Here is a 25,949-nt window from a genome sequence, read left to right on the forward strand (position 1 = left end):
AGAGTTTGGAAACTCCCTGTGGACAGCCTGTTGAAAGAAGGAGGTGGGCCCTCCAGAGGGGGGTGCAGACATCCTCTTGAGGCTGGCAGAAGTGATGGCAGATTTGATGCTCAGTGACAGGAGAGATGCTTGGTCAAGAGGAAGGTGTCCTTGCCATCTCTTTCCACTCTTGCCATATAGGTTGTTTTTGTGGCACCAGCTCACCCTGATCACTGTAAAGAAAGTGAGAGGCCTCATATTCTGGCAGAGTTAAGGCTTGTCCTCCTCACTGGCTTCTAACCTCTGCTGCAGCATAATCTATTTCCTTATCAAGGTGTCTCTGCCAGTCTCTGCTCAGCTGGTGGAGTAGATCCAGGGGTGTAGAGGTGGGAGCTGTGTCTGTAAACAATACTTGCTCATGACTGGCCTGGAAGCACCTGCCATGGCAGCAGCTTATCTCCTATACCCACCCCCCCTTAGACTTCTTACCCCCAGGTATGTCGCACTGTCCCAGGTTTGAGTCCCATGGCCTTTAGTGCAGGCAGCCAGGGCTCAGAAGAGGTTATAAACAGTGGGGACAGAGTGGTTCCGAGACAAGGCTCAACAATGTGAGCAGAGGCTCTGTTGAGGTCTGGTGGAGCTGGGGTTGCTTCAGAGGAGCAACCTCACCTTGGCCTTGCTCTGTGACCAATCATAGCAGCTCAGACCCCATGGAATGAGTGTGTTGTTCTGGAAGGACCAGAAGCAGAATGAAAGCAGGGCTACAATTCATGTTAGTGTCACCATTGCTTGTGTTCAAGTGGCATCATTTGAAGTGATGGCCAGAATGAGGATGAGAAAGAGTAGCCAGGAGGAAACTGCCTGGAGATCCTTCTGCAGTGGGAAGTGGGCTGGGAAGCCCAGGACTGCAGGTCTGAGAGGCTGAAAGAAATTTGGACATGGGCCAAGGTAGCCACTGGAAAGTAACAGTGAAGGTGGTTCCAGGATGTCTTCACCTAGACTTCCTGGGTATAGCCTGGCCTTAAGCTTCCAGGGATCCTTGAGCCTGTAGAGTGGAGGGGTGTAGGTATGTTCTGGGCCGTGGCCACTGCAGGGGAGCTGATGGTAGGTGGCTGGATTGCCACAAACTGTTCTGTTCCAGAACCTGTGTGGTGGGCAGGCTTGCGTGGCACAGCCCTGACTCTGGAACCTCTGCCTTCCTTCCGCCACCCCTGCAGGTAGGCTATGAGAATGCGGGCACTGTGGAGTTCCTGGTGGACAAGCATGGCAAGCACTACTTCATCGAGGTCAATTCCCGCCTGCAGGTGGAGCACACAGTCACTGAGGAGATCACAGAGTGAGCACAGGGCAGAGGGCCAGGGCAGGGTGGGAAAGGGGCTCCTGGAGGCAGCAGCATAGGCTTGCTTGCTTTTACTTTAGTGGACCTAGGGACTTCACTAAAAAAAAAAAATTCTTATGAATTACATGGTTATTGTAAAATATCTACACAAAATAAAAACAACTCAGAGCTTACCCAGCCCTCATAATGAGGATTCCAGGGGCTGCAGGCACTCCATTGGAGCCCTCGTGGCTGTGCTTGGGGAAGAAGGGACCCATCACTCCATTTTTCAGATGAGTCCAAGGCTTGTAAGCATTAAGAGAACTGTCCAGGTCCACACAGTGGACTCAGTCTTTCCAGACTCGTCTGCAGCCCTGACGTCCCCTGTGCCCACGCACAGCCTTTAGGCATTGTCTCCGTCTCTATTGTGTAGTGTGATGCCGTTGATGTTTTAGATAGACTTAAAACAAAGTTTGGGATTTATTTTTACTTTGTGTATGAATGTTTGCCGCAGTGTGTCTGTGCACTGTGTCAATGCAGTGCCTGTGGAGACCAGAAGAAAGCATAGGTCCTTCAGGATGGAAGTAGAGGTGGTTATAAGTGCCATGTAGTCGCTGGGAATTGAACTCAGACCCCTGGAAGAGCAGCCAGTGCTCTTCACTGCTGAGTCCTCTCTCCAGCCCCTTAGATAGATTTTTATTTTTATATGTATGCTTGCCCAGAGAGGCCAGATCTCCCAGAACTGGAATTACAGAGGATTGTGAGCTGCCGTGTAGATGTTGGGAAGCAAACCCAGGTCCTTAGCAGGAGCAGCCAGTACTCTTAGCTGCTGAGCCATCTCTCAGCCTCTAGAATTTTTATTCTTATTTAAAACTTGCAATTTGGTCAGACATGGTGGCTCACACCTTTAAGCCCAGCAGAGGCAGGCAGATCTGACTAGCCTTATCTACATAGTGATTTCTAGAACAGCCAGAGACCTTATCTCAAAACAAAACAACAAAAAACTTGCTATTTGTTGAAGGCATTCCCCAGATACTACTCTTCGTGAGCACTTTTAGTGGCAGTAGGCAGTTCTACTGTCTGCACCTGTAATAATTCAGCTATCTTGTTTTGCTTGGACAGTGGACTGTTCTGGCTTTTGTGGTTGAAGGTATGTTTATAAACATCTGTCCAAACGTAAGCTACAGCTTCCTATAAGATTTGTACCAGTGTATTTTTCTACATGCTTTGGGTATGGACTTAAAAAGAAAATCTTATTTTATAAACTGTGAAAATAGTTTTCATTATTTCAAGATACATATTTTGAGTCATGTAAGTATTAATCTTTGGCATTGGACCAGTCCACCTTTCCATGGAACATTCCGGATCCAGTTTTCTCCTTGGCCAAACAGAAGCCCACAGATTCCCAACCCCCTAGAGTCAGAGCTGAGGTCATAGTGACGCTCCAGCCATGTTTCCTAGTCAGTGCCCTAGTGCTGCTTTACCAAGATTTGCTTGCTTGGTATCAGGGTCCCTACGCCTGGAGCCATGTGCAGGCTCGGTTAGCTGTGGCCTCTCTGGCCCTCAGCTCCTCTGATAGGGAGTACTACCACGGAGATCCGTCATGTAAGCAGGGTCAGTGACCTATAGAGAGGGTGCCATGGTGACCATTACTACCACTGTGCTTTTACAGGTGACACTGAGTACTGAGCACGGTCTGTCAGTACAGTACTCGCTGTGCATGAGTCTTGGAGAGAATACGTTAGACCTAGGGGCCTGTGCTGACAGCTTTTTACCTGGATTTGACACCATCTTTAAGAGTGGCCACAGCTCAGGCTAGTCTTACACAAGCATGCAAACAGGGAGAGCCTTTTGCTTTGCATTAGCCTGAGGAACATAGTGTCCTGACATGTCTACCCTCACAGGCTCCAACAGCTCCCTGTTTTCATTTGTTTTGCTTTTGTTTGGTTTGGTTTTATTTTAGCTAGGGTCTCATGGGGCCCACACTGGTCTCAAGCTTGTTAAATAGCCAAGGGTGACCTTGGACTCCTAATCTTCCTGCCTGTACCTATCAATACTGAGATGACAGACACACACCGATATACCCGGCCTTGTGATTCCTCTTTTGCAGTCTGCCTACACACAGTATAGCCCCATGCTCTAAGAGTAAGTGCCCCAACCCTGTAACAGTGTCACAGGGAGTCAGGAGTTTGCAGACCTTAAGACGGGACAAACAGGACGGACTTGGGAGTGGCTATCCGGGGGGTGAAGGGCAGGTAGAGACTTGTCTTCTGGACTCACTGTGGGACCAACAGATAGAAGACTCCAGGCTGCTTGGGCTGAGAAAAGAGGGCAGCAGCATTGGCCCTGTGAGTCAGAGACCCCGCCTCCATGCCTCACCTCATTTTCTTCCTTCCCTGGTGTCCTCCTCATTTGCAGTGTGGACCTGGTCCATGCTCAGATCCATGTGTCCGAAGGCCGGAGCCTGCCTGACCTGGGCCTGCGGCAGGAGAACATCCGCATCAATGGTTGTGCCATTCAGTGTCGGGTCACCACTGAGGACCCTGCACGCAGCTTCCAGCCAGACACTGGCCGCATTGAGGTAGGTGACATTTCAAACGTGTGACACTAGCTCCAACCTAGGCTGAGATTCTTGACTGCCTCTTCATGGTGCCCAGGTTATCACTGAGACCCCAGTTGCAGCTGGCTTAGAACACATGGGAGGGAGCCAAGTTCTGTCCTAGAGTAAGGGAAGAACATTCCACGGAAACCTAGCAGAAAGCAGATCACCTGGGAATGGGGACAGAGCAGCTTAGGGGATTGTTGTGGGCCCCCAAATGTAATGCCTTTGTCCTGATGCCCTAGGAACCCAAAGCCTCACTGTGACAAATCCAGAGTGGCTGAGCTCTACCCTGCCTTGTCAGAGGTGAGGGATAGCTGGTGAGGCAGGACCTTGTTGGGGTCTCTGTGGCAGAGTGAGTGAAGCAGAAGGCCCCTTAGGAGGAAGCAGAGGAGCTCTTGAGTGCACTGAGGGACTGAGAAGCAGTTTACCTCAGCTCTGCCCATTTTCCCTGTCAGTATCAGAGCCTTTGGGCTCAGCTGCCTCTGCCCTTCCATTCCCTGTCTGTGGCTCCAGCCTGTTCACTCACCCTGCATGTCAGTAGCACTGTCTACTGGTCAGAGGATGCAGGATGTTAGAGACAGCCAGGGTTGGCACTGGAGTCATACATACAAGGATGGCAAATATGAGCGTGAACCAGACGACGGAATTATAAAATGCCCAAAAGTAGTATGGTTAAGTATGGAGCGGGGTTGGGTGCTAGGTCAGTTCTGATGACCTTGAGGGCCCAAGGGCCACCATAGCTGGCCATCGGCATTCATTTCTGAGTTCCTAGGTGGGACAGCGTTGGGTTGGTGCTGCCCTGTAGCCCTGGCTCTTCTGCCCTTGGCTGGGAGGGGCAGCTGACACAACCAGGGTTCGGCTGCCAGCTGCTGGGCTATCGTTCCTCTCCACCTCCACCTTCACAGCTAGGGGCTGGCTTTCGAGACGATCGCCATAGGGTATTTTTAGCTGGTAGTTCCTACATACAGTTGAGTGTCCACCCTTAAATATTACATGAAGTTCTTTACTGAACACAGCTTGTGTCCTTAGCAGCAGAAGGGTAGTTGCTGAGGGTGTCCCCAGTCCAGTCCCTCTGGCTGCTTCTCTCCCTCACTTTCTCTGTGAGCTTCAGATTCCCCACCTGCCCTATTCCTATCATGAACACTCACCTGTGTGTGCAAATGAACATTACCCCAGACACCCCTTATGGTCCTGCGTGTCTGCTCCTTCCCCTTCTGTTTGCCTCTTATGTTCCCTGGATGAGCTGGATGCATTTCCTTCATTGTGCATGTTTCATCTCCATGTCTTCTTCCTCCCTCTGCTCTTTCTCCCACCCTCCCCTTCAGGAAGAGGGGATGTGAGTAGATCTGAAGCCTCCCCTTCCCTCTACGATAACCACCACCACCACCACCACCACCTGCATCAAAAAACAAACAAACAAAAAAACCAAGCTGGGTGTGGTGGTGCAGTTTCAGTGCTCAGGTTGAGACAGGAGGGTCATCATGAGTTCAAGGCCAGCCTAGGCTACATTGTAAGGCTGGTCTGGACTACAAAAAAACTGGTCTGTCTCAAAAAACAAAAGGAAAACTGAGCAGCCGAATCCTTCCTCAGTCAGCCTGCCATCTCCTTTCCTTGCTAGTGGCCTGTGGCCTGTGTACTTCTGTCTGACCCAGCACCATCTGGGCAGGGACTTCTCTGCTTTAGCTGCTGCTTCTCCAGTGAGCTGCTGTGCATGCTGCTCCTGGAATGATGGTGGACACGGAATGGGCCTACAAGGAGGGAGGGTAGTCAGGCAGGTGGTAAAGGTTGGGTCCTAGCCCTTCCCCCCTGGGCTAACTGGTCTGAGCGTGATCTGGGAGCCTGGCAGGTCATTTCTTCCTTGTCCCCTCCTTGCTGCAGTACAAGAGTGAATGCATAGGACTCACAAGGGTTGGAGCCTGGGTCTGCTGGCAGAAGTAGAAAGAACCCTGACTGGTCAGTGACGGGCTGTCTGGTGCCCTTGAGCTCAGCCCCTTCATCCAGTTTCCATCCCAGCTGCTGACTTGCACTTCCTTCTGGCAACAGGTTTTCCGGAGTGGTGAGGGCATGGGCATCCGCCTGGACAATGCCTCTGCATTCCAGGGGGCTGTCATATCGCCCCACTACGACTCTCTGCTCGTCAAAGTCATTGCCCACGGCAAAGACCACCCCACAGCTGCCACCAAGATGAGCAGAGCCCTGGCTGAGTTTCGTGTCCGAGGCGTAAAGGTGAGAGTTTGCGCCTTCCCCACTGCCTTTGTCCACAGTGGGCCCTTGGTTAAGTGTTACCAAGGGCAGCTATGGGGTCTGCCTTGTTCTTGCTTTACTTTTATTGAGGTGGGTGTCAGTTTCAATGGCACAGTAATCTCTCCTGGCTGGACTCAGGCTGCTGGTGCCAGGGCCCTGCTGGGTCTCTGTCTAAGTACGGACCCCTGGGTGAGAGCTCTAGCCCTGATAGATACGCTCAGACCCTCTGCCAGCTCCCAGCTCTTCTGGCTTCCTGGCATCTAGAGTGGCAGGTGCTTCAGAGTAGCCAAGAAACATGCTGAGGACCAGGGCTCTGGCCACAGTGGTTGGGCCTCTGGAAGGTAACAAGAGCCTCATGGTGCCTAGTGCTTCCTTGTTGGGCTACTTTTGTAACTAGTTTCTGCAGCTACAGAGAAATTCAGAGCCAAGAAATGCTGTTCTGTCCTTTGAAGCCAGCACCTGCCTACATATCCTGCCGGGCACACTTAGGTATAGACTTAGGCCTGTAGCCTCTGTTGAGTTCTTCCCTCCTCTGCCAGAGGCTCCCATGGGGTGCTCTGGCTATGTGGGCAGTGCTGGGTGCTGACCTCTTCCTATGTTTTGTAACCTCTTCCAGTCCTTTATTCTTGCTAAAGATTAGCTGCTCATGGGCCCACTGTGCCAGTGCTGTCCCCAGTGGCCACAGTCATCTTCCTGTCTGTTCACAGGTTCTGTCAGTGACCATAGTGGGCTCAAAGACTTTTTGGAAAAGCTGGTGGAAGGTTTTGAGCCTGTCCTGTGGGGCAGGGCAGAGAAACCTGTCTCCCACAACCCATCTCGGGAAAGACGTTGGGATCCTAGATGCTAGGGTCTTCCTTCTGCTATCTGGAGCTCACAGGCTCTTGGGGTCCTTGGATGCCTTGCCTTGGGGGCAGAGGTATGCTGTAAAATCAGCTCCCCACATCCTAGATTCACTGCCGTATGCTCTGGGACCTGGCTTTCCTCTGGCTGACTAGGATGGGAGGGGTGGTGGGGTATACACTGGGCTGTCTCCTGGTTTGAGGTTGCCAATACTGATTATTTTTCCACCCTTAGTGCCAGGTACCCTGAGCCATACAACCTTACACACCTGTCCTATATCACAGTGAGTTCAAGATCCCAGCATCCTCTTCCATTCGTGAGAACAGGGACAATAGGATTCATGACTACAGAAAGAGCAACAGGATTTGGGGCCTGTGCCTGTTCCCTTCCTGCGCACATGCTACCCTGTGTCTGCTCTCCTGTCTCCCAACTACTGCTTATTCCCTCAAGCTTCTCTCTAGGTCACAGGTTTGTTATGGTGCCAGGTGTGTGTGAGCTTGGCTGCAGTTGTGGGCACAGTAGAATGCTGCCCAAGCTGTTTGGCTGCCAGTATCCACTTCTGCACTTTCAGTAAGCAACTGGGTGCCCATGCAGGACTCATCTGCACACTGTGGGTCCACAGGTGTGCTCAGCTCAGTATCAGGAGGCTGTGGGGCCCAGCCAGGCAGCACAGCACAGCACAGCACAGCACAGCACAGCACAGCAGAGCAGAGCAGAGCAGAGCAGAGCAGAGCAGAGCAGAGCAGAGCAGAGCAGAGCAGAGCAGAGCAGAGCAGAGCAGAGCAGAGCAGAGCAGAGCAGAGCAGAGCAGAGCAGAGCAGAGCAGAGCAGAGCAGAGCAGAGCAGAGCAGAGCAGAGCAGAGCAGAGCAGAGCAGAGCAGAGCAGAGCAGAGCAGAGCAGAGCAGAGCAGAGCAGAGCAGAGCAGAGCAGAGCAGAGCAGAGCAGAGCAGAGCAGAGCAGAGCAGAGCAGAGCAGAGCAGAGCAGAGCAGAGCAGAGCAGAGCAGAGCAGAGCAGAGCAGAGCAGAGCAGAGCAGAGCAGAGCAGAGCAGAGCAGAGCAGAGCAGAGCAGAGCAGAGCAGAGCAGAGCAGAGCAGAGCAGAGCAGAGCAGAGCAGAGCAGAGCAGAGCAGAGCAGAGCAGAGCAGAGCAGAGCAGAGCAGAGCAGAGCAGAGCAGAGCAGAGCAGAGCAGAGCAGAGCAGAGCAGAGCAGAGCAGAGCAGAGCAGAGCAGAGCAGAGCAGAGCAGAGCAGAGCAGAGCAGAGCAGAGCAGAGCAGAGCAGAGCAGAGCAGAGCAGAGCAGAGCAGAGCAGAGCAGAGCAGAGCAGAGCAGAGCAGAGCAGAGCAGAGCAGAGCAGAGCAGAGCAGAGCAGAGCAGAGCAGAGCAGAGCAGAGCAGAGCAGAGCAGAGCAGAGCAGAGCAGAGCAGAGCAGAGCAGAGCAGAGCAGAGCAGAGCAGAGCAGAGCAGAGCAGAGCAGAGCAGAGCAGAGCAGAGCAGAGCAGAGCAGAGCAGAGCAGAGCAGAGCAGAGCAGAGCAGAGCAGAGCAGAGCAGAGCAGAGCAGAGCAGAGCAGAGCAGAGCAGAGCAGAGCAGAGCAGAGCAGAGCAGAGCAGAGCAGAGCAGAGCAGAGCAGAGCAGAGCAGAGCAGAGCAGAGCAGAGCAGAGCAGAGCAGAGCAGAGCAGAGCAGAGCAGAGCAGAGCAGAGCAGAGCAGAGCAGAGCAGAGCAGAGCAGAGCAGAGCAGAGCAGAGCAGAGCAGAGCAGAGCAGAGCAGAGCAGAGCAGAGCAGAGCAGAGCAGAGCAGAGCAGAGCAGAGCAGAGCAGAGCAGAGCAGAGCAGAGCAGAGCAGAGCAGAGCAGAGCAGAGCAGAGCAGAGCAGAGCAGAGCAGAGCAGAGCAGAGCAGAGCAGAGCAGAGCAGAGCAGAGCAGAGCAGAGCAGAGCAGAGCAGAGCAGAGCAGAGCAGAGCAGAGCAGAGCAGAGCAGAGCAGAGCAGAGCAGAGCAGAGCAGAGCAGAGCAGAGCAGAGCAGAGCAGAGCAGAGCAGAGCAGAGCAGAGCAGAGCAGAGCAGAGCAGAGCAGAGCAGAGCAGAGCAGAGCAGAGCAGAGCAGAGCAGAGCAGAGCAGAGCAGAGCAGAGCAGAGCAGAGCAGAGCAGAGCAGAGCAGAGCAGAGCAGAGCAGAGCAGAGCAGAGCAGAGCAGAGCAGAGCAGAGCAGAGCAGAGCAGAGCAGAGCAGAGCAGAGCAGAGCAGAGCAGAGCAGAGCAGAGCAGAGCAGAGCAGAGCAGAGCAGAGCAGAGCAGAGCAGAGCAGAGCAGAGCAGAGCAGAGCAGAGCAGAGCAGAGCAGAGCAGAGCAGAGCAGAGCAGAGCAGAGCAGAGCAGAGCAGAGCAGAGCAGAGCAGAGCAGAGCAGAGCAGAGCAGAGCAGAGCAGAGCAGAGCAGAGCAGAGCAGAGCAGAGCAGAGCAGAGCAGAGCAGAGCAGAGCAGAGCAGAGCAGAGCAGAGCAGAGCAGAGCAGAGCAGAGCAGAGCAGAGCAGAGCAGAGCAGAGCAGAGCAGAGCAGAGCAGAGCAGAGCAGAGCAGAGCAGAGCAGAGCAGAGCAGAGCAGAGCAGAGCAGAGCAGAGCAGAGCAGAGCAGAGCAGAGCAGAGCAGAGCAGAGCAGAGCAGAGCAGAGCAGAGCAGAGCAGAGCAGAGCAGAGCAGAGCAGAGCAGAGCAGAGCAGAGCAGAGCAGAGCAGAGCAGAGCAGAGCAGAGCAGAGCAGAGCAGAGCAGAGCAGAGCAGAGCAGAGCAGAGCAGAGCAGAGCAGAGCAGAGCAGAGCAGAGCAGAGCAGAGCAGAGCAGAGCAGAGCAGAGCAGAGCAGAGCAGAGCAGAGCAGAGCAGAGCAGAGCAGAGCAGAGCAGAGCAGAGCAGAGCAGAGCAGAGCAGAGCAGAGCAGAGCAGAGCAGAGCAGAGCAGAGCAGAGCAGAGCAGAGCAGAGCAGAGCAGAGCAGAGCAGAGCAGAGCAGAGCAGAGCAGAGCAGAGCAGAGCAGAGCAGAGCAGAGCAGAGCAGAGCAGAGCAGAGCAGAGCAGAGCAGAGCAGAGCAGAGCAGAGCAGAGCAGAGCAGAGCAGAGCAGAGCAGAGCAGAGCAGAGCAGAGCAGAGCAGAGCAGAGCAGAGCAGAGCAGAGCAGAGCAGAGCAGAGCAGAGCAGAGCAGAGCAGAGCAGAGCAGAGCAGAGCAGAGCAGAGCAGAGCAGAGCAGAGCAGAGCAGAGCAGAGCAGAGCAGAGCAGAGCAGAGCAGAGCAGAGCAGAGCAGAGCAGAGCAGAGCAGAGCAGAGCAGAGCAGAGCAGAGCAGAGCAGAGCAGAGCAGAGCAGAGCAGAGCAGAGCAGAGCAGAGCAGAGCAGAGCAGAGCAGAGCAGAGCAGAGCAGAGCAGAGCAGAGCAGAGCAGAGCAGAGCAGAGCAGAGCAGAGCAGAGCAGAGCAGAGCAGAGCAGAGCAGAGCAGAGCAGAGCAGAGCAGAGCAGAGCAGAGCAGAGCAGAGCAGAGCAGAGCAGAGCAGAGCAGAGCAGAGCAGAGCAGAGCAGAGCAGAGCAGAGCAGAGCAGAGCAGAGCAGAGCAGAGCAGAGCAGAGCAGAGCAGAGCAGAGCAGAGCAGAGCAGAGCAGAGCAGAGCAGAGCAGAGCAGAGCAGAGCAGAGCAGAGCAGAGCAGAGCAGAGCAGAGCAGAGCAGAGCAGAGCAGAGCAGAGCAGAGCAGAGCAGAGCAGAGCAGAGCAGAGCAGAGCAGAGCAGAGCAGAGCAGAGCAGAGCAGAGCAGAGCAGAGCAGAGCAGAGCAGAGCAGAGCAGAGCAGAGCAGAGCAGAGCAGAGCAGAGCAGAGCAGAGCAGAGCAGAGCAGAGCAGAGCAGAGCAGAGCAGAGCAGAGCAGAGCAGAGCAGAGCAGAGCAGAGCAGAGCAGAGCAGAGCAGAGCAGAGCAGAGCAGAGCAGAGCAGAGCAGAGCAGAGCAGAGCAGAGCAGAGCAGAGCAGAGCAGAGCAGAGCAGAGCAGAGCAGAGCAGAGCAGAGCAGAGCAGAGCAGAGCAGAGCAGAGCAGAGCAGAGCAGAGCAGAGCAGAGCAGAGCAGAGCAGAGCAGAGCAGAGCAGAGCAGAGCAGAGCAGAGCAGAGCAGAGCAGAGCAGAGCAGAGCAGAGCAGAGCAGAGCAGAGCAGAGCAGAGCAGAGCAGAGCAGAGCAGAGCAGAGCAGAGCAGAGCAGAGCAGAGCAGAGCAGAGCAGAGCAGAGCAGAGCAGAGCAGAGCAGAGCAGAGCAGAGCAGAGCAGAGCAGAGCAGAGCAGAGCAGAGCAGAGCAGAGCAGAGCAGAGCAGAGCAGAGCAGAGCAGAGCAGAGCAGAGCAGAGCAGAGCAGAGCAGAGCAGAGCAGAGCAGAGCAGAGCAGAGCAGAGCAGAGCAGAGCAGAGCAGAGCAGAGCAGAGCAGAGCAGAGCAGAGCAGAGCAGAGCAGAGCAGAGCAGAGGCTGTGCATCCACCTCATCAGCTGGCTCAAGTCAGCTTTCCCGGAAAGCCCAACAGAGCTGCACAATATTAGAACAGCCATATTACTCAGGCCCCCCGGAAGCACAGGATCTTCCAGAGGCTCCTCGATTGATGCCTGCCTTCTAGCAGGGCCAGCAGACACCAGACTCCAACTCTTGACTGCTACCCTGGGCTTACCATGGACTAGCTGGGAGTCTTGGGTTATGAGAACCACCTCTGCTGGGCCTGGCAGCTTTAGCCTTGGTACCTGCACTCATCTGTATACCCCTAACAGCCTCCCGTCCTCCCTCCCAGGGACCAAGCAGGACGAAACCAAAGACCAACACTGAAGTGTCCCCAACAATTTTATTATAAATAGAAACAAGACTCCCTCTTGGTGGCTGCAGCCCCTGCCTTGGTGGCTCTGAGCACCTGTTGGTGGGACCTGTCCCTTTAGTCTGGAGGCCAAAACCAAGGAGAGGGTTTGCTATCCCACCAAGTACATAGGGGCCTGAGGTACTGAGGATAAAAAGCAGAGTAGGACCCAGGGCCGTGCTGCCCACCCAGGCTGGGTGCTGCCACCTGGGCCCAACAGTGGCACTGCTCCTTCCTCAGGGCACAAGAGAGGCTGCCCTTTCACACCCCGACTCACACCACACTCTCCTCCAGCCGCTCCGCACTGCCCCCCACACCCCGACACCCAGCTCCCAGCAGCCCCCCATGTACAGAGTGGCTCCGCCGGGCCCAGGCTCCTCCCAGGCGCCTGGCATACCCATAGCATCCACCGGTGTCTCCTAGGTCCAGGGAGCAGCTGCGCTGGGGACGGGGTGGAGGGCTCCGTGGTGGGTGGCTCTTGGGCATGGGGCTGGTGCCACCATTGGTCTGGGATTGGACATGGCTGAGTTTGAGTGGGAGGCGGCCATTCCCAGCTCCCCGGCCCCGAACCAGCAAGGCCACAGTGAAGACCAGTAAGGCAGCCACTAGGACGCCCCCCACTGCCACAGTCAGGGTCCCGCCCAGCACATGGGCCTGTAGGGCATGGCACAGGGGGGTGGCTGGTAGTGTAGAGAAGTGGGCACAGCCCAGCAGTCTAGTGGCTGTGAGGTCGGAGGGCCCAGCAGCAGGTGACAGGGCCAGCAGACAGAGGTCGTAGTCAGCACCGGGAACCAGGTGCTTCAGCAGGAAGTGGTGGCTGGAGGCTGGTACAATCCTGCAGGCAAGGGCAGGTGGTCAGAGCCCCAGGGTGGGGTACAGCCCCCATCCCCATCTTTCTGGTCTGCCCTGGACAGCCCCTCAGGCCTGTAAGGCCCTGCCAACACACACAGGCCTGTGCTCCCTCAGGAAAGCAAAAACAATGGCAGGCATCCACACGCTAGGGCAGAGATGGGCATGGGCACTGACACAGGCCTCAGGTAATAGGAGTTGGGGTGGGGATGGAACCAAGCAGAGGCAAAAATTCCCAGGGGTGGGGGTCAGAAGCTTTAGCAGACACCCAAGCTGCTATCACTGATGGTCAGGAAGGCTGGCACATATAGCCTCACCTGAGACCCCTTATAAAAGCAGCTACGTTCCTCTGCCCCAGCCATGCTCCAAGAGTTTAGACGTAGAGGAGCAGGCACAGATCTGGAGGGGAACAGGCAGAAGTTGTGGGTACAGGGTCAGCAGGAAGGGAGGTGCAGTGAACAAAGCAGGCTGAAGGGCGTGTGCAAGGCCCATCCTCACCGGTAGATGAGGGTCTCGTCCTCGCTGCTGTTGTACTGGATTTGGAACATCCACACTGGGTCAGCTGGCCGCCCAGGGCCCCAGCTCACCAGGCCGGAGGTGGCAGTCACCTCTGTCACTTGCACAGCTGGTTCAGATTCTAAAGTTCCCTCGCCTTCGGCAGCAGTTCTAGCAGAAGCAGCAATGTCCGAGGGCCCAGGACGGCCCCCCTCAGCACTGGTGTTCCCACCATGGGGCAAGGCCAGTACCCGGAGCTCTACTCGGGCAGTGGCCTCACCAGCAGGGTTGGTGGCAATGCAGGTATAGGCTCCTGCATCTCCAGCACCTGTCACCCCAATCTCTAGGGTTCCATTGGGGAAAGCCCAGGCTCGAGAAGAATTGCCAACCAGCCTGTCATCAGGGCCAACCCAGTGCATGGTAGGTACAGGGTCACCAAGGGCCCTGCAGCGTAGAGTGGCCCGCTGGCCCTCTAGTACCCATAGGCGCTGTGTGTGTCGGGCAATCAGCGGAGGCTCACAGGAGAACTCTCCCTCAGGCACCGCCCAGAAGTAGCGGCCGGCCAGGGTTGGTGGAGAAGCGCAGGTTTCCAGGTCGTCAGGCCGGGCCAGCCGCCGCAGCCACAGCAGCTCACAATTGCAGTGCAGTGGGTTCCCGCTGAAACTCAGCACCAGCGGGGAAGGTGAGGCCTCAGCATCCCGACCTCGGGAGAAGAGTGGATCGGGTGCCAGGGTGGCCAGGCGGTTGGAGGTGAGGTCAAGGCGGGAGAGCTGGCTAAGCTGGGCAAAGACACCTGGGGGCAGTGCATCGATGAGGTTATGGTCCAGATTAAGGGTATGCAGGGCAGGCATGGAGCCTATGCCAGCCCAGGGGACCTGCCGGAGATTGTTATAGGACACATCCAGGTCCTCGAGACTGTCAAGGAAGTCGTCAAAGGCCCCAGGAGCGATACGGCCCAGTTGATTGCCACTAAGAATGAGATGCTGGAGGTTGACAGGCCCCCGTAGGCTGCTGCTGCCCAGCTCCACCAGCCTGTTGCCATCCAGGTGCAAGGAGCGCAGGCTCTCCAGGTCCCCAAAGGAGCGAGCCCCAATGCGGGTGATAGCATTTCGAGACAAAGTTAGGTCCACCAGCCCTGTCATGTTGCGGAAGTCAGGTGGTCCCAGGGCCTGGATGAAGTTGTCAGCCAGGCGCAGTTCAACTGTGCGCCTGTCCACGTTGGGTGGCACAAACAGCAGGCCTCGGTGGGCACAAAGGGTGCTGAGCGACTCCGACAGGTTCTGGCACACACAGGGTAGCGGGCAGGCAGCGGCTCCACTGGCCAGCAGCAGCAATAGGAGCGGTGGGGCCATGGTGAGTGCCCTGTGGGAAAGGGCCGCAGCCCCAGGCACAGGTGGGGCTAGGGCAAGTGCCCACTTGTGCCCAGGGCACAGTCCCAGGAACCAGTTTCCAGAGTCTGAAACTGGGGAAGGTTTGGCTAAGAGGCTCACGGAGGACCCCAGGGAGAAAGATAGCTGGGGCTGCAGACTAAGGCCCCCCTAGAGTAAAGGTCACATTTCCCAAGCAGTTGAAGGGAGTCTAGGTACTGGGAACAAGGTGAGGCATGAGGCAGGAAGTGGAGGAGGGCCAAGACCAGGGAGGGTCCGGGAACTTCCTTCTGGCATCCTCTGGAATGGCCAGCCCCCTCCCCCCTCCGTGGCTGAGGATGGCGTCCCCCAAATCCCTGGCGTGGACTGTGGCTCCTCCCCGGGCGGGCCTCCCTCTGAGCCCTGTCGGGGCGGGGGAGGGGGGCTCACCTGGTGTCCGTCGCTCAGGGGGCGCGGGCTGGCCTCCCCGCGGACCCAGCCGGCCCTTGCCGACTCCAGGCCGCTCTCTCGCGGGGGCGAGGCCCGGCCCGCCAGCCGCGCGCCCTCCGGCCCATGGCGCTCGGGCCCTCGGCCCCAGCTCTCTCGGCTCCCGGCACCTTTTCTCCGCGCCGTTCGCGGTGGCGGCGGTGGCGACAGGCAGGCGGGTGCGCGCTGGCGGGCACGCGCGCCGCGAACACGCACGTGGAGGGTGAACCGGGAGGGGCACAGGGATCCACCCGGGCCCCAGCCTGGCTCCGGAGGTCACGGGGACACGCGGCCACTGCAGCGCCCACGGGTAGCGCCCAGTCACGCCCGAGGCCCGGCCAAGCCCTCCACGCTGCCCCACGACGCTGCCGCAGCGCACTCACCCTGGCACGGGTGCGCGCGCCCTCGGCCACCCTGGCTCCCAAGCATCCTGCAACCGCTCAGGCGGGCGCCGCGGCTCTGCAGACAACCAGACAAAGCACCAGCTCCTAGGCCCCTTTACCATCTCCCAGAGATGGGTCTTTGTCACATGTCTCTGGGCACCCTCCCCAACACGCCCACATATGCCCACACACCCACACGTCCCCGCACCCACGGGCAGGGCCGGGTGCAAACCCGCACTGTTACTGGGACCCCCACGTTCGCAGACACACACTGAAGGTCACAACCGTTCTGCATCACCGCGTCACGTGAAGAATCCCCCACAGGCCGGAACCCTGGGGGGGGGCCTGGGGTGGCGCCCCCAACAGGGCTTCTGCGGGTGGGGCCTGAGGGCTTGGCCACGGGACTGGCGTCGTGCCCCGCCCCACCGCGCCCCTCCTTCCTCTGCTTGGTCTCCCTCCCGCCCTGCCGGGCGCTCCCCAGCCAACCGGCCTCCGCCTCCGGCTGGATTGGTCTGTGCTGCGCGGTTTCCCAGCAGGCTGGCTGTGGCACGCTGTTTGAAGCTGTGCGTCAGTGGTCCTCTCCGTGTCATAGCTCCGCCTCCCCTCTTCTAGAGCGGCCTTCTCTTAGGGAGTGTGGGCCGAACGGTCTAAAATGTGAGGTGGACTCAGAACCAAGTTGGGTATCTTGTTTGTCTCCCCAGGAGTGGTTTACTTAGTTAGGATGGGAAGTTACCACCTCCTGCGGGGCATCTTCATCCCAGGTTACCTGGACCTCTTCTTCCTATTTCCCCTCCCTCCATACCTGAATCTAAGGAGTGAGTGGGTGGTAGGAACTGAGGGAGAGAGAGATTGGATTCTAGTCCTGCATGGTACAGCTGCACAGTCTTGAACAAGTTACTTAACTACAGAAACGGTTTTCTCACGCAGACCTAGGGCTGTTAATTGCCTGTACTATTCACACCTAAGGAAACCCTGCAGCTCGAGGGGCTTAAGTCCTTGCAGCTGGAAGCCACTGCTTGGCTTGTTGCTGGGACACCCCAGATGTTACAAAAATAATTTGGATCTTTAGTCCAGTCATCTGTGATATGAGGTGGTGCCAGATACTTCTTTTTCTTCCCCTAAAGAGTTCCCATTCATTCCAAATACACACGTATTCTAGTATCTGCCGTGTGTTGCAGGAGCCGGGTGGGTCCTGGCCCTGTTCTACCACTATGGAGCTTTCCAGTCGAGGCAATGATGGTAGGTCCAGTAGTAGCAAAGGGAAGGAATCTACATGGTGGTTGGGCTTTGAGGAGCCTTCTCACCCTTATGCCACCCCGGGTTCCTCAGATGATCTAACAGTTAAGTGCCATGCTTTGGTCCCTTTGGGAGGAGGGTGCATGGGCAAGTTTCCAGATGCAAGGCTGCAAGGCACCGATAGCTAGGCCCTGCTTTGCAATCATTAATGATTATAAAGAGTGGTGATACAAAGAGTGGTGAGCAAGGCACCACTCTTGTCCAACCTGTTGGGCAAGGGTGACTATGTTGAGGCAGCTTGGAGAAATGTGTGGAGTGAGCGGAAGAGATTAAGAGTCCAGGTTTGTCATGGGACAGGGGTCCAGTGTGCCCAGTCACACAGGAAAAGATGGGTAAGCAGGGTAGAGGGCAAGGTATCCATCTACCAGAGAGGCTGGGAGCACAGGATGCAGGGCTTGATGGGCGCCACAGGGAGTGCAGATATCCTGGAGATGGTGCTACTTGAGAGACTGTCACAGGAGTAGCGGGTCCAGATTAGGCTATCCTGAGGAGAGTAGCATGTGAGCAATGGAAGGGAAGGAGAGGAAAAAGCTGAGGTCAGGGAAGAGTGTCTAGGTGGGAGCTGCTAGCGACAGGGTGGGAGGACGCCTTTGGAATTAGCAGGTGGTCTCAGGAAAATGGGTTCAGGAAGCATGGCTGGTGGGGGTTGAAGGGTAACGTGTGTGCTGCTACAGGAGCTAGGTTCTAGGCTGTGGGAGGTGTTAGACCTTAGTGTGTGGACGAAATCAAGAGAGGATGGCATTGGCATGTGTCCTGGAGTGAGCAAAGATGGAGGATGTGCATCTAGCCCCTGGCAACTGGAGGGGTTGCCAGGATGCTGGCGAGATGGGGGAAGCCGCAGTGCTCCAGAGGAACACCTGTAGTCTCTGTTCCCTCCCTCAGCTGCATAGTGACCCCTCTGCCTCTGTCTTGCAGACCAACATCCCCTTCCTGCAGAATGTGCTCAACAACCAGCAGTTCCTGGCAGGCACTGTGGACACCCAGTTCATCGATGAGAACCCTGAGCTGTTCCAGCTTCGGCCTGCACAGAACCGGGCCCAGAAGCTGCTACATTACCTCGGTCTGCCTGAGCTGCCCTTCTTTTCCCTCCTAACTTTTTCTTGTCTCTCACCTTGTACCCCTGCCCTTGTTAAGGTCCTGTACCCTCCTTTCTGTCCTTATGCCCCTTGATAGGTTTCCACTGCCTAGACCCAAAAGGCCCAGGTGTCCATCCCAGAACGTCCCACTCACACTGCTGCCCATGACTCTTCCGCTGACCAGCCTGTCCTGACCCAGTGCCCACTTTCTCCCCAGGACATGTCATGGTAAATGGCCCTACCACTCCAATCCCTGTCAAGGTCAGTCCCAGCCCTGTGGATCCCACTGTCCCTGTGGTGCCCATAGGTAGGTTCAGATCCATTTTTAACAACTCGAAGGGATAGTGGGAGGTTGCTACCTGTAGGATAGGCATTGATGTTCTTGTCTACTCTAGGCCCACCCCCAGCTGGTTTCAGAGATATCCTTCTGCGAGAGGGGCCAGAGGGCTTTGCCCGAGCTGTGCGGAATCACCAGGGGCTGCTGCTGATGGACACAACCTTCCGGGATGCCCACCAGTCACTGCTGGCCACTAGAGTGCGCACACATGATCTTAAAAAGATTGCGCCCTATGTTGCCCACAACTTCAACAAGCTCTTCAGCGTGGAGAACTGGGGAGGAGCCACATTTGATGTTGCCATGCGCTTCCTGTACGAGTGCCCCTGGAGGCGACTCCAGGAGCTCCGGGAGCTTATCCCCAACATCCCATTCCAGATGCTGCTGAGGGGGGCCAATGCTGTGGGCTACACCAACTACCCTGACAACGTGGTCTTCAAGTAAGCCTGGGTCTGCTGGGACCACACAGCAGTGTGCTCCATACAGTCCTTGACCATATCCTATAGGGACCAAACAGAATTTCAGAGGCAGAGCAGTTAGGGCTTCTGGATCTCTGTGACAGCAAACACTGAGGAAGAGGACTTGTCCCAGGAATCACAGCGTGGAGCTGGGGTTGGAACTGGGCCTGAGGGCTCAGCTCAGTGTTCTCCTGAGCTACCATTCCTTGCTAAGAATCTTACCACCTCCAGGCTCAGTCAGGCAGGATGGCTCTGCCAGTGCCAGTCACTTGGCCCAGGCTGCCCTGGAAAAGGCCTTGTTCACAGTTTGAAATACCCAGTCCTCTGCCAGGCCAGACTTCATTCCCTAGGGGCCAGGACCTAGAGAAGGAAGTACAGAGAGTCAGGAAGAACTCACCTATTTTCTCACCTGCCAGGTTCTGTGAGGTGGCCAAAGAGAATGGTATGGACGTCTTCCGAATCTTTGACTCCCTCAACTACTTGCCAAACATGCTGCTGGGCATGGAAGCAGCAGGCAGTGCTGGGGGTGTGGTGGAGGCTGCCATCTCATACACGGGTGACGTGGCTGATCCCAGTCGCACTAAATACTCACTGGAGTACTACATGGGCTTAGCTGAAGAGCTGGTGCGAGCTGGCACTCACATCCTGTGCATTAAGGTGCCGGGGCCTTTTGCTCATCAACTCCTCTCACCCGCCCACGATGCCCACTATGGCTGCAATACAGGAACACATCAGGTCCCTCCTTACCACAATTCCTTCTCCTCTTCACTGTTTCAGGACATGGCTGGCCTGCTGAAGCCCGCAGCCTGCACCATGCTGGTCAGCTCCCTCCGAGACCGATTCCCCGACCTACCACTGCATATCCATACCCATGACACGTCAGGGGCAGGTGTGGCAGCCATGTTGGCCTGTGCACAAGCTGGGGCTGATGTTGTGGATGTGGCAGTAGACTCCATGTCTGGGATGACCTCACAGCCCAGCATGGGGGCCCTGGTGGCCTGTACCAAAGGGACTCCTCTGGACACAGGTAGGATAGAGTAACAACCCATGGCCATGCCCCTTTCAAAGTCATGAATAATCCCAGCAGAGCCTGGAATTCAGATGCCTCACTCTAGCCTGGCCACCGCCTCCTCCCACCCAAATTTGAGATGGGATCTGGGCTAAATCTGAGTTCTGAGAGTACTGGCACATTGCCAAGCTCCCCTGACTCTAGCCTCCCCGCAGAGGTCCCCCTGGAGCGTGTGTTTGACTACAGTGAGTACTGGGAAGGGGCTCGAGGGCTTTATGCAGCCTTTGATTGCACGGCTACCATGAAGTCTGGCAACTCAGACGTGTATGAGAACGAGATCCCAGGAGGCCAGTACACCAACCTACACTTCCAGGCCCACAGCATGGGACTTGGCTCCAAGTTCAAGGAGGTCAAGAAGGCCTATGTGGAGGCTAACCAGATGCTGGGGGACCTCATTAAGGTGAGCAAGGCCCCTTATTTAACGGCCCTGCATGCTATACTCCTGCCTCTGGGCCTAGTATCCTTATTACCAGACACCTTTTCTCTTCAGGTAACACCATCCTCCAAGATTGTCGGGGACCTGGCCCAGTTTATGGTGCAGAACGGATTGAGCCGGGCAGAGGCAGAAGCTCAGGCAGAAGAGCTGTCCTTCCCCCGCTCTGTGGTGGAGTTCCTTCAGGGCTACATTGGCATTCCCCATGGTGGTTTCCCTGAGCCCTTTCGCTCTAAGGTAGGGAAGGTACATCATGATGAGACAGGGACTGAGTACAAGAAGCTGGCCTGACCCTCTTCTTGCTCCTCAGGTGCTAAAGGACCTGCCACGAATAGAGGGGCGGCCTGGAGCCTCCCTCCCTCCCCTGAACCTGAAGGAGCTGGAGAAGGACCTGATTGATAGGCATGGGGAGGAAGTGACCCCAGAGGATGTTCTCTCTGCAGCCATGTACCCTGATGTCTTTGCTCAGTTCAAAGACTTCACAGCTACCTTTGGCCCCCTGGATAGCCTTAATACTCGTCTCTTTCTTCAAGGACCCAAAATTGCAGAGGAGTTTGAGGTCAGTAGTTCTTGTGTTTGTCTACACTCAGTCCACGGCCTACAGTAGCCCTGCCATACAGCTTGTGAGCTGTTCACAGGCTTGTGAGCTGTGGAGCAGGAATGGTCCTGTGTGACCAGAGGCTGGGCTTTCTTCACATGTGAGAAATGGGATCCAGGGCCTGCGGTCATGACTTCCTCCCCAGCTATCTCCTGCCTTCTCTGCAGGTTGAGCTAGAACGGGGCAAGACCCTGCACATCAAAGCCTTGGCTGTAAGCGACCTGAACCGTGCTGGCCAGAGGCAGGTGTTCTTTGAACTCAATGGGCAGCTTCGATCCATTCTGGTTAAAGACACTCAGGCCATGAAGGTACAGTACCACCAGAACCAGTCAGGTGATAAGGATGGGCCTGACCTGTTGTCTTATGTCATCTCTGTCCTGTCTGCAGGAGATGCACTTCCATCCCAAGGCTTTGAAAGATGTGAAGGGCCAAATTGGGGCCCCTATGCCTGGGAAGGTTATAGACATCAAGGTGGCAGCAGGAGCCAAGGTGGTTAAGGGCCAGCCTCTCTGTGTGCTCAGCGCCATGAAGATGGAGACTGTGGTGACTTCGCCCATGGAGGGCACTATCCGAAAGGTTCACGTGACCAAGGACATGACTCTGGAAGGCGATGACCTGATCCTAGAGATTGAGTGATCTTACTCCAGACTGGCAGCCTGGCCAACCCTATCCCAAGCCTCTCAACAGAAGCTGTGCAGCCAGGGCAGGCCCAGGCCAGCAAGTACCTGAGAGTAGGAAGGCCAGGCCCTTGAGGTCCTGTCCCGTGGGACAGCACACACACTACCTGCAATGGCCTGCCCATTCCCTTCAGCTATTTGTCCTTTTCTTACTGGCAGACAGTTGCTCACATATTCATCTCTTGCCAAATAAGGGTCTGCTCCTCGTGGGAGACTACAGGTGTACAGTAGGTGGCCTTGTACCTGGGGGAGGTGGTCTAGGGGTTCTACCTCTGGGGGTAGAGGGAAGACCTAATTCACAGGTCCTGGGAAATTTGCTCAATAAAAGTGGCCTTCCCTTGCCCTCCACACTAGGTCATGTACAGTGTACCCACCCTAGTGCTGTCCCAGCCTAGGGGTGGTGTGGGTGTATTTCTCTTAAACTCTCATGGGATCTAGGTCAGATCTGCTGGTTTTTTTCTTTAAGCTTCCTAGACCTCCGGAAAGTTGTCCCCATAAGCCTGTCTGCCTAGAGTTCTCAGGGTACTTATAGCAGGCCACTGCCTACCAACCCCCTCACCTCCCAACCATCAGCTTCTACACAGGCTAGAGGAGACAAGAACTCCCTGGGAGGCAGGTGTACGTGGTACTTCCTGTTATACCCCCCGAGTGTGGCTGTTAGAACCAACCTTGGGGAGTGTTGCTAGTAAATGACCACCTGTCCATTTTCTCAGTCACCAGCTTCAGGGAGTGGGTTTCAGAACAACCTTAAATGTAGGAGACTTAAAAGGATAGTCACAAATTTTTAAAAAAGCAAACCATTCTGAAGTGTGGTGAGCAGGTAAGAAGCGTGAAGGCGCTTGACAAAGTCCTTGCCACTTTCAGGAACTGGGTGAAGCAGAGGGGTAGCAGTTCATATAGAACCAAAAGCCTCTACTTCTGAGAGAGCAGCTTCCTCTTGGGCCCTGGACCACAACCTTGTGTACAATGAGGCTCTAGGACCACCCTCCACCAGCTCACAGGACACAGGCTGGAAGCTCCATTGCTGGGGCCAAAGCCATGGGTATTCCTTAACCTTGGCAGCCGAGGTGCAGGCCCCAGAGATGAGCTTCCACTTGGCCCCTGCTAACTTACCACCAGAGCTCAGGAAAGTAAGCCACAGCCTTAGCAACGGAGGGTTCCTTCCTGTCCTCTACTGTTGGGACCTGCTTGCCAGGCTTACTTGCCCAGGTAGCCAGGACCATATACAGAGTCCCAAGTGTGGCCTTGGGTCCTTAACCAACATCCAAGTACACAGAGCCCCGAAGTCCCAAGACCATGTTACCCAAGTTAAATCTCTTTAATATCCCAATACAAAGTCTTGATGCAAAAAGACAATGAGAAAACCCTGGGAAATTGGGAGGAGGGGTTTTGTAAATAAACCCACCCGAGCAGCTTTTCAAGGGGAAGGGGGGACGCAAAGGAGCCAGAGACGCGTCAGTCCAGAGGGAGCGCACGGCTCCTAGGGGGTGCCCTCATCCCCCCTTCCAGAGGGGCTGCACCCTTTGGATATCTGCTCCTTTCTCTTGGTCCCTGGGATTCAACTAGCTCTGGCTTCAATCCCCTACAAAAATTCCTGAGATCTCGGGGACCCCAGCCAGCCCCTCCCTTGCAGTACTCCTTGATAAGAAGGGGCTGGAGAGCCCATCAGAGTTCACTGGAGTGCACACAAGAGTGATGGTCAGGAGCACAGTAGGGTCTCTGAGGCCCCCGTTCGTTCCAAAAGCATACAAAGAGGAAGGCTGCCGTAGAGCTTGGGGTCTGTCAGGGGTTGAAGCAGAAGCAGGAAGAGTCCCACACCAAGGGCATAGCCTGCCAGCAGTGGCCACTTCTGTGGATGCTCCAGGGCTGCACACACAGCAGGGAAGCCCATGTAGTTGCAGAAGGAGTGGCAGAGAACCGGCCCTATCAGGTGTCCTGCAGAGAGGAGATGGTGCACATGTGAAGCAGCCCCTCCCCCTCATGGGCCCTTCTAGTGACCCTTGCCTCATGAACAGGAACTCAATGACCCCTACCCCACATACTGATCTGCCCCATGTTATAACCTCTGCTTCCACCTCTCAGATCTTAAAAAGCCGAGGGCCCTGGCTTAGCCTATCTCTAGGACTGTGGTAGAACAAACAGTTGCATCCACAGTATCCCCCTTCTCCCACCCACATCTGTGGGCCCCTGGAGACCCATGAAAGGCCGAGGACCAACCTGTGCGGATGAAGAGGAAAGCCGTATAAGCACCGAAGACAGCGGTGTAGGAGAACTGGAACGCTGGAGATGGAGGCCGCGAGTGACCACACCTGCATGCCCACCCTACCCCAGTACTGCACATCCCACAGCCAGAGACCACCCTTTCCCCATCGCGGTGGCTGCCTGCCCATTATCTGTGGCTGTTCTCTGTACCCCACCTTCATAATCAGTGGGCCCCATCCAATACTTGTAGCTCTGTTTCCAACCCTTTCTGTAGATTGTCTATCTATGAGGGATATCATAACACCCCAACCCCTGACTTGACTGCCCCTGGGCAGGTCTCCGGGTCTCACCTGCAGACAGGAAGATACTTCCCACACTGCTTTGGCGGAAGCGCAGCTGCTCAATAATGTGGTGAAAATGGGCTGGGAGGAAGGTGAAAACCACGTCTTATTCCTCTGGCTTTCTACCTAGCTCCCCCTCACCCAAAGCCCCATTTTTAGCCCTCATGCCGGGAACATTGTTGCTTGACAGGTCAGACTCACCAACTCCAAAAAAGAGTGGGCAGGTTAACACGGCGGGGCCCAGACCTGTGCATGGTGCTAGCATGGGCAGCATACAAGCCCGGAACACCAGCTCCTCTGTCAAAGGTGCAATAACTTGGTTTCGTAGCCAGCGCATGTCTGTGAGGCAGCGGGCCCAAGAACGAGGGGCTAGAGTAAATATTGAGGAAACGCAATGAGTGCCTAGTTACTAGAGACCTCTGGGGCCCTCTCCCACAGACTTACTCTGGCCAAACTCAATTTAGGAAATCCTAGGAATCAGAATGGGGAAGGGAACAAGCCTTATCAGACAGAATTACAGTGTCTTGAGATGACTGACAGTAGTAAAGGAAGGCAGCAGTAGATGAGGGAGTCACAGTAAATTTCAGAGGTACCCACCCAAATTTAACCAAGACCAATCTTTGGGGAAGCTAAAAGATGGGAAAGCAGGGGAAGATACTGTCTGGCCCATATCAAGTACTGTTTTGGGTCCAGAAAGGCCTCTTTGAGTATGATAAACTTATAGGTTACCCAGCAATATAATCCATTTTACTGATGAAGAAACACACCCTGAGAGGTGACATCTCACCTCTCCAGTCCAGATCACACCATCTCACTTGACTCCTTTCCCCAGTGTTCTGGACTGCCTGTGCCTACCTTTTCCTCAGTCTTGAAGACTCACCCAGGACAACCTTCAGCCCATCTGTCAGGTCACACGGGCAATCCATAGAGAGCTGCATCAGTGGACCCAGGAAAAGGATCTGGGGGAGAAAAACAGATCAAGTGAAAGCCTTTTACCACAATCCAATGACCTTGCCCACTCCTGTGCCCTTGGTCAGCCTCATGAGACCTCAGGTTTCCTGAGTTCTAGGATTTCCCAGCCATGTACACCAGGGGCTCAAGGGCCACATCATAATTCTTGTCTGCCATCTGCCAAAAGCTGGACACAAGAAAGACATGTCATTACACTAGTGACAACAGAGTAGGAAAAATAAAGCAGGACTCACCATAGTTAGCAGCAGGGGCAGCAGAGCCGCTGGGAAAATGCCCTCCAGCCTGAAGCCCATCAAGGTAAGCAGTGATGTGCCTGGCTGAGCCACAGGAAAGGGGGCATCAGTGATGTTCCCTCCCACAAAAATCTAGTTTCTTTCCCTAATTGCCCTGTGCCCCGCCTCCTTCGCACCTGGATGCCAGTGAGTTCCCTCCAGAGCAGCACGCAAAGAGGGGACAAGCTGGAGACTACCAGGACACTGGTGAAACGCCGCTTGATAACAGCGGGGTGGTCCCTAGGAAAAGGGACAGTAAGTTCTGGGGCCCTGCAGCAACTACTTGCCAACGCGGCCCCACCCCCGTCCGGCCCAAGCTCCGCCCGCAGCCCCGCCTCGCGAGGGCGCGGATTCGGGCCGCGCGCGCATCCCCCAGCACCTGGGCAGCTCGCTCTTCCACACGTAGAGGCTGCCCACGTAGGAGCAGGCCAGGCTGAAGCAGGAGAACACAGACACCCAGCAGCACAGCCCTGGGCCCGGGCCGCTCAGCGCGGCTGACTCGGGCTGCCGCTCTGGCCGCGATACCGACAGTAAACGCAGCCCGTCCCCGCCCAGCGCCGCCATCACGCCCGGACCCGTGGCGCGCAGCAGTGACGCGATGGCGCCGGTGACGTCAGGCGGCGGCGCGAGTTGCCGGGTTCCCCCGGCGCTCCTCCCCTTGCACTGTACTTGACACGGTGTGCTCGGAGCCACTTTATTGAAATATAGAAGGCATGACACACGTGTCCCGGGCTTCCTTGGCTTGCCGGACACTTAGGACCTGTGTCCCGGACTCAGCCACTCGGACAGATTGGAGACCTCCTGTAGCCACAAGTCCTGCAG

The 25,949-nt window shown here is 55.9% G+C and overlaps 4 protein-coding genes across 13 annotated transcripts in view; 1 reads left to right on the plus strand and 3 right to left on the minus strand.

Annotated features, from left to right (window-relative positions):
* The window catches only part of Pc (pyruvate carboxylase), a 105,222-nt gene extending 83,534 nt beyond the window's left edge, over nucleotides 1-21,688 (plus strand). For all 6 annotated transcript variants that reach the window (XM_034496970.2, XM_076915234.1, XM_034496971.2 and 3 more), the window contains 13 exons: nucleotides 1,197-1,315; nucleotides 3,716-3,878; nucleotides 5,943-6,125; nucleotides 17,611-17,755; nucleotides 17,989-18,078; nucleotides 18,167-18,545; nucleotides 18,980-19,220; nucleotides 19,341-19,590; nucleotides 19,788-20,032; nucleotides 20,123-20,302; nucleotides 20,376-20,624; nucleotides 20,831-20,971; nucleotides 21,051-21,688. In XM_034496970.2, coding sequence (XP_034352861.1) covers nucleotides 1,197-1,315; nucleotides 3,716-3,878; nucleotides 5,943-6,125; nucleotides 17,611-17,755; nucleotides 17,989-18,078; nucleotides 18,167-18,545; nucleotides 18,980-19,220; nucleotides 19,341-19,590; nucleotides 19,788-20,032; nucleotides 20,123-20,302; nucleotides 20,376-20,624; nucleotides 20,831-20,971; nucleotides 21,051-21,299 — 2,634 coding nt within the window. In that variant the 3' untranslated portion in view covers nucleotides 21,300-21,688. The remainder of the gene's footprint in view (nucleotides 1-1,196; nucleotides 1,316-3,715; nucleotides 3,879-5,942; nucleotides 6,126-17,610; nucleotides 17,756-17,988; nucleotides 18,079-18,166; nucleotides 18,546-18,979; nucleotides 19,221-19,340; nucleotides 19,591-19,787; nucleotides 20,033-20,122; nucleotides 20,303-20,375; nucleotides 20,625-20,830; nucleotides 20,972-21,050) is intronic.
* Nucleotides 11,813-15,119, minus strand: Lrfn4 (leucine rich repeat and fibronectin type III domain containing 4). 2 transcript variants are annotated; one of them, XM_034496972.2, is made up of 3 exons: nucleotides 14,981-15,119; nucleotides 13,188-14,546; nucleotides 11,813-12,675 (listed from the first exon to the last, which is right to left on the minus strand). In XM_034496972.2, exons 2-3 carry the CDS (start codon nucleotides 14,534-14,536, stop codon nucleotides 12,114-12,116), a joined length of 1,911 nt encoding a protein of 636 aa, XP_034352863.1. In that variant the 5' UTR covers nucleotides 14,537-14,546; nucleotides 14,981-15,119; the 3' UTR covers nucleotides 11,813-12,113. The 2 variants fall into 2 exon arrangements, with proteins under 2 accessions (XP_034352863.1, XP_034352865.1); XM_034496974.2 differs by lacking the exon at nucleotides 14,981-15,119 and having other exon boundaries at nucleotides 13,188-14,732.
* Nucleotides 21,689-22,639: 951 nt separating the features above from the next.
* Nucleotides 22,640-25,698, minus strand: Rce1 (Ras converting CAAX endopeptidase 1). Of its 4 annotated transcripts, none has more exons than XM_034487706.2 (8): nucleotides 25,507-25,698; nucleotides 25,265-25,367; nucleotides 25,089-25,168; nucleotides 24,764-24,842; nucleotides 24,085-24,252; nucleotides 23,893-23,964; nucleotides 23,558-23,620; nucleotides 22,640-23,275 (listed from the first exon to the last, which is right to left on the minus strand). In XM_034487706.2, exons 3-8 carry the CDS (start codon nucleotides 25,146-25,148, stop codon nucleotides 23,040-23,042), a joined length of 678 nt encoding a protein of 225 aa, XP_034343597.1. In that variant the 5' UTR covers nucleotides 25,149-25,168; nucleotides 25,265-25,367; nucleotides 25,507-25,698; the 3' UTR covers nucleotides 22,640-23,039. The 4 variants fall into 4 exon arrangements, with proteins under 4 accessions (XP_034343597.1, XP_034343602.1, XP_034343585.1 ...); XM_034487711.1 differs by having other exon boundaries at nucleotides 23,558-23,649; nucleotides 23,897-23,964; nucleotides 25,089-25,172; nucleotides 25,507-25,691; XM_034487694.2 differs by having other exon boundaries at nucleotides 25,089-25,172; nucleotides 25,507-25,691.
* Nucleotides 25,699-25,881: 183 nt separating this feature from the next.
* The window catches only part of Top6bl (TOP6B like initiator of meiotic double strand breaks), a 72,730-nt gene continuing 72,662 nt past the window's right edge, over nucleotides 25,882-25,949 (minus strand). The window contains 1 exon segment of the mRNA XM_034518363.2: nucleotides 25,882-25,949. Within this exon segment, the coding sequence (XP_034374254.2) occupies nucleotides 25,901-25,949 (49 nt within the window). The 3' untranslated portion in view covers nucleotides 25,882-25,900.

The sequence above is a fragment of the Arvicanthis niloticus genome, chromosome 1 (genome assembly GCF_011762505.2).
Source record: "Arvicanthis niloticus isolate mArvNil1 chromosome 1, mArvNil1.pat.X, whole genome shotgun sequence".
NCBI lineage: Eukaryota > Metazoa > Chordata > Mammalia > Rodentia > Muridae > Arvicanthis > Arvicanthis niloticus.